Source organism: Pygoscelis adeliae, unplaced genomic scaffold (genome assembly GCF_000699105.1).
Source record: "Pygoscelis adeliae isolate BGI_AS28 unplaced genomic scaffold, ASM69910v1 Scaffold85, whole genome shotgun sequence".
Lineage (NCBI taxonomy): Eukaryota > Metazoa > Chordata > Aves > Sphenisciformes > Spheniscidae > Pygoscelis > Pygoscelis adeliae.
In genome coordinates this window covers 900,085-905,767 of record NW_008824900.1, presented here as the reverse complement: position 1 = coordinate 905,767, position 5,683 = coordinate 900,085, and the positions used below count along the sequence as shown (strand labels likewise).

At 41.0% G+C, this 5,683-nt stretch overlaps 1 protein-coding gene across 1 annotated transcript in view; it reads left to right on the top strand.

Moving 5' to 3' along the window:
• The window catches only part of GTF3C1 (general transcription factor IIIC, polypeptide 1, alpha 220kDa), a 49,016-nt gene that overhangs the window by 37,894 nt on the left and 5,439 nt on the right, over nucleotides 1-5,683 (top strand). The window contains exons 30-33 of the mRNA XM_009324803.1: nucleotides 387-559; nucleotides 1,194-1,478; nucleotides 3,435-3,688; nucleotides 5,132-5,418. Of these exons, the coding sequence (XP_009323078.1) occupies nucleotides 387-559; nucleotides 1,194-1,478; nucleotides 3,435-3,688; nucleotides 5,132-5,418 (999 nt within the window). The remainder of the gene's footprint in view (nucleotides 1-386; nucleotides 560-1,193; nucleotides 1,479-3,434; nucleotides 3,689-5,131; nucleotides 5,419-5,683) is intronic.

Sequence of the window (5,683 nt, the reverse complement as noted above, 5' to 3'; positions counted from 1 at the left end):
AAAGAGTGGAGCCTAGAAAGCCGAGCTCGTGGAAGCAAATGTTCCTGGTAAAATGATAGGAAGAATCTACCAAACTGTGTTGTAGATGAGCATGTATTTACGTATATAACTCTAGTGGGAGCCTGATCTTTGAATCTGAGCCTGATCTGACACTTTGAATATCAAGTGTTCTGTAGTATTTAGTTAATTTAATTGTCATTTACTGGGGAAAGCCTGGAATCCCATAAAGGGAATAGAATAGTGTAGTTAAGTGAATTTATATGTATCATTTACATTCTGGCTTGTAGCTCCATATTAGTTTAGTTAACGTAAACCTCAAGTAGGTGAGTCTAACAGTGGATTCAGAGCCAACACTGCCTTTTACATTGAACGGGGGTTTTTCGCAGACATTCCGTTTGTACCGGGAGTACCGGGATGACATTCTTGTGAAGGCTTTCCTAGAGTGTCAGAAGAGAAGCTTGGTCAATCGCCGTCGAGTAACTCACACACTGGGACCAAAGAAAAGCCGAGCTTTGCCTTTTGTACCCATGTCATATCAGCTGTCTCAGAGTTACTACAGGTGAGTGTCAGAAAGGTCAATGCTTGAGCAAATAAAAGAACCTACCCAGGCATGCTTGGCATGGAGGAGAGAATACATATGCAGTACCTAGAGCAAAGAACCTGACCATCACAGCTGAAGCCGAAGAGATGAAGGTAACGTGTGTGTGTGAGCCCTTTATTCAGTTAGCAATTAGGGCTGTACAGGGACTAGAGCCAAGTTTGCTGGGCAAGCCTTTACAAAGACACGTGCAGAGGAGAGGTAGCACCAAAGTTCTAGATGTGGTGGAAAGATTTCTTTAGTACTCTTGTCATTTTGATGGTTGCTTGTTTTTCCTGTCCAGTTACTTTGTGCTGCGCTGTACCTGGATGTCGGGGCTTGGGGAGGAGAGTTTAACTGTAAATGTATTCAGTGCTCAAGCAGAAGATGAGATTTTTGCTTTGTGCTTGCTATATAGTACCTGACCTTTACATGGTGCATAAATGCCTAATGTTCTGGAACTAGTAAAAGGACTGTGAAAGCAGATGTAGAAGGTACCAGTTCACCAGCTCTAGCATGGAACTTCAACTATTTGGCTGCTCTGTGCTGCCATTCATATACAGTAAGAACAGGTTATGAAAGTTTTGTGCTGCTTTGAACTTGTCTTTTTGTCCAGAGTTTTTACATGGCGGTTTCCCAGTACAATTTGTACAGAGTCCTTTCAGTTCCTCGAGAAGCTCAAGGATGCTGAAAAGTCAGACCAGCCAGATAACTTCTCATTTAAAGATCAGGAAAACAAAGCATCTGAAGGAATGACTGCATTTCCTATGGATGGACCTGGTGGCCAGTGTGTGGCGATGCTTTCCCTATTCTCCCTGGGACTTGTATCTGTGAATGTGAGAATCCCGGAGCAGATAGTTGTGGTGGACAGCACTATGGTGGAAAATGAAGTGATAAAAAGGTAAAAGCTGTTACTTCTATTAGTAAATACGGTTTGGGGGTAACCGGAATGAAATTGGACAGGCATTAGCACTTTCTGCACTGTATTGTGGCATGTTTTACTGTGGTATTGTTTAGATTTTTATTTCTGAGGGACCATTCTGAAGACTTAATGGCACTTTAGTTAATGCCTGTCATTACAGCCTTGGACTGCATTTGTCTTCATATATGTGACATTTAAATTGCTAGGCACTTCACTGCCATCAGAGCTAATGTGGAAAGGAGAGCAGTGTGTGCTAGATGAGCATTTTCATCAACATTGTACCTTCCTGTTTCAAGGACTAAGAAGGATTAGTAACGAGGTTTCAGCTTTATCAGTGAAACCTGTCTCCACAATATTGGTGCTATGTATTGTCTCCTCTTTGATATTTTTTTTTTAAAGCCTCCAGTAATTGCATACCACTGAAATGGAAACTCTGTCCCTAGGCAGTCTCATCCTATGAATAGTTACCCTTACAATCATTACGTGTTTTCTTAGAGTGCGACTAAAATCTCTTGCTGGAGTTTAACCTGTTGCTTCCTGTTGTGTATATATACATGGAAAATACTTCGTTCTCTTTCTCTTTAGAGCAGCTTATTACCTATTTGAAGATTGTTATCATAGTCCTCCTCCCATAATATGCTATTCTTTAAAATGAGCAGCCTCAGTTCCTTTAATTGTGTTTTTGGTATGTTATTCATGTTATCCAGACCTCTGTTTTTCTCATTATTTTCCTTTACACTGAACTGTGATGTCAAAAAACAAATGCCATGCTCTTGCTGGCAGGGCTGTGCCAATTACATCATGTTATATAGGTGATATGCCTGCTAATACATGCCAAGATGATGAATGGCCATGGTCTTGCCAAAAAAAAAAAAAAAGTTTCCTCTTAGTGTGGAGGACAGGTGCATAGTCCTTTAATATAAATAACGTGCATTTGTCCATATGAAATCGCTTTCTGCCCTTTTCCAGACTATTTCTCCAGTTTGCTGGAAATGTTCTGAATGCAAATCCTGTCTTCTCATAAACTTGCAGCCTTTCTAGTTTGGTGATTCCGTGCAAACTTGATAAGCTATTTTATCACCCAGGTCATTAGTAAAAATACACTGAACCCTGGCCTAGTCTCCTTTCTGAGTGCGAGCATGTGAGACCAGTTTTCCAACTGGTTATGTACTCGCACTATTTTTTCTAAATGATGTGTTCCCTTTTGGTTTTAAGTATGTTTTAAGAGCAGGTACTTAAGGTCTAACTCATCTTAGAAAAGGTTGGAAGGAACCTTTGGTTGTCTCTGGAATAACCTGCTTAAAACAGAGGCAACTTCAGAGTTAGATCAGGTTGTTCAGAGCCTTCACCTTTATCCACAATGGCTCTTGTCAAGTCCTGGAAAGAAATAGTAGTGTTGGTTTGACTAAGTTTGTTTCTGGGAAATCTATTCTGGCTGCTACTACTATTCTTTCTTTACTTTGAGGCTGTCTGCAGTTTGTTTTATGTTGGTTTGTTGTTTTTTTTTTCTTTTTTAAAGTAACTGAAGTATTTGGTCTGTAATTCTTTCTTCTCCTTTTCTCCCTTAAAAATAAGCAGTCTGCCCTATACTGCAGTACCCCTTATGGTCTCAGCCTTTGTGCTCTGACAGATGTTCCCTCATGATGAACCAAAGAGGTTCAGCACTGTAAGCTGAGATATTTTGGGTTCATTTCATCATGTTTGCAAAAAAGAGAGAGTTTCCTTTTCCAGGGACCTTTAGTGTATTTTCTTTTCTGTAGTGGCTTGTTCTCAGCACTTTAAATCAGCCTGCTGTGGACGTACCCACAGCTGTTCGTGACTAAATACCAGAATGCAGAATAGCATGTGTTCTTGCTCTGCTCAGTGTAATGAGTCACTTTCTTATTTTGGAAAGAAAAACCCAACAAACAAATAAAACACCTCTGTTTGCTGTAGTTTGGGAAAAGAAGGTCTTGAGGATGATGATGACGATGATGATGACTTAGATGACAGCTCTGGAGGCAAACGGAGAATAGAAGTAAAAGCTCGTCAAGCATCTCATACCAATTACTTACTGATGAGAGGCTACTATGCCCCTGGAATTGTCAGCACGCGGAATCTGAGTCCCAGTGACAATATTGTGGTCAATTCTTGCCAGGTGAAGGTTAAGCTGCGATGTACACCAGTTCCAGGAAGACTCAACTCTCCAGGTTAGTTTCTGTTGGGCCTAACTTGCACGGAAGTGGGTTGGAGCAGGAAAGATAGCGAACTCATTTGAACAAAGCCTCTTAACAGGAACATTCTTTTTCCATTACACACGCAGTTTGCCTTGTAAAGCTTTCTCTCCTGACTTAAAGCAAACAGGTGGTTGACTTAGAGGCACCTTTTGTTGGTAACAAGTCCTTGTCTGTATTTCATGTTGTGTGAAACTACTAATCCAAAGAGGAAGTCTGTCCTCTGCTCTGTTTTCCCTTCTGCAGGAGGTTTTTCAGTCCCTTCTGCAACTCAAAATACCATATTATGTCACACCCAGGCTTTCTCTTCTGTAAAGAGAAAGAAAATCTTTCAGAGCTCCTTGAATGGAAATTCACGTTTGTCTCATGCAAGTGCCTGAAATAGTGGTGTCCAATCTCTGGCCTTTTACCTACAGTAATTTAAACATTTTGATAATATTTAGAGCTTGAATATCTGCAATTTATCAGCACTCCTCCTTCTCAAGAGCATCTTCCTTTCAGCTGTAATGCAAATGTATCCAGGAAAGCCTTTAGTTGTTTAGCTCTTTAGTTGGAAGGTGTAGTGCTGTCCCTGCCCATTCCTATTGCTGTTGTGGTAGAGGTAAAATAAAAATTCTGTCTCATCTCTCTGCTGCCACACATGCCCTCCAGGTCTACTGAGCTGACAGCTCATTGCAGTTGTTCTCTTTTTTCCTTGGCTGTCGAAGAAGCGCAGCTGTCATATGAGTGTCCCACAAGGCGTGATGTAAAGGCAGCCTGCAGATAAAAGGGTGGGGGGCAGGTGAGAACAGTGCCAAAGCTACCCTCTAATCATCCGGGACTGGAAAAAGATGTTACGCTGCTTCAGCTTCTGATACTCCGTACAGTGGGGGTCAGTTTTGTGCAGTGATGGACCTGTCTCCAAACACAGAGATGCTTTGTTAATACTCATTGTACTAAGACATTGTCAACTTGTAGTTTATACCATATTTGGCCAATAGCTTTCTGCCATGGATCAGCTGCTTCCAATTTTTCGATTATTAAGGTCCTCCATAGCATTTCCTTGCCCTAGACTTTTCACTTGACCTTCAAGAAAAAAGGAGATGATTCCCTCATTAACTTAGAGTTAAGCTGACCCAGTGTTAGAGAGAATACCAGTAAGTTTACGCTGTCTTTCAGCGATACTTCACTTTGATATGAGGGTAAGCCCTGGTAAACCAGCTTGCTCTTCTTCTACAGGTCTTTTCAGAGACAAATATGTAAGGCAGAAAGAAAAAAGGAAACTGCATCAATGAAGATGGAAAACTGAGCTCTGTTTTTAACTGGAATTGTCTAGAACACCTCTAATCTGTCTGACTCAGAATATTTATCTTTCTGTAGCGTATTGAATAGTAACAACTGCTTCCCAGCTTATACACTTGTTTTTTATTTGCTTTGCAGTTTCTTCTCTGCTTGATAACATGGTTGTGGGAGTCTCCTGCCTCCCTGAAACTTTTACCAGACTGATTAAAGTCCGAGAAGAAAATTATGAGGTTGATCAGTTTCTTCATGAGTGTACAGAATGTTATGGCTATAATCCCAGAGATGTAGCTGCTGTTTTGGAGATCCGTAATGCAATAGAGGCAACCTCCCACTTTGGAATTTGCAAAGCTGAGCTGAGCAAACGTTTCTGCAGCTATGAAGAGGTGGAACCTGAACGCACCAGGAGCTTGGAGCAGTACATTCAGGTGGTTTTACAGCCAGCTGCTTTCCATACATTAATGTTTGCATGCTTAATATTCCCCTTGAACAGCACAATCTTCCAGGCTGTAGGAAGCAAATATAAATTGAACAAAGCTATTCATATTAGGCAAGAGATCACATACCAATACCTGATAGCAATCTCGCCTCAAAGTTAGGAAGGCCAAAAATTAAAGCAGCACTTACTCAAAGACAGGAATGAACTGTTTTAGAAACCTAGAGGTAGCAACATTCACCTTTGGAAGCAAAATA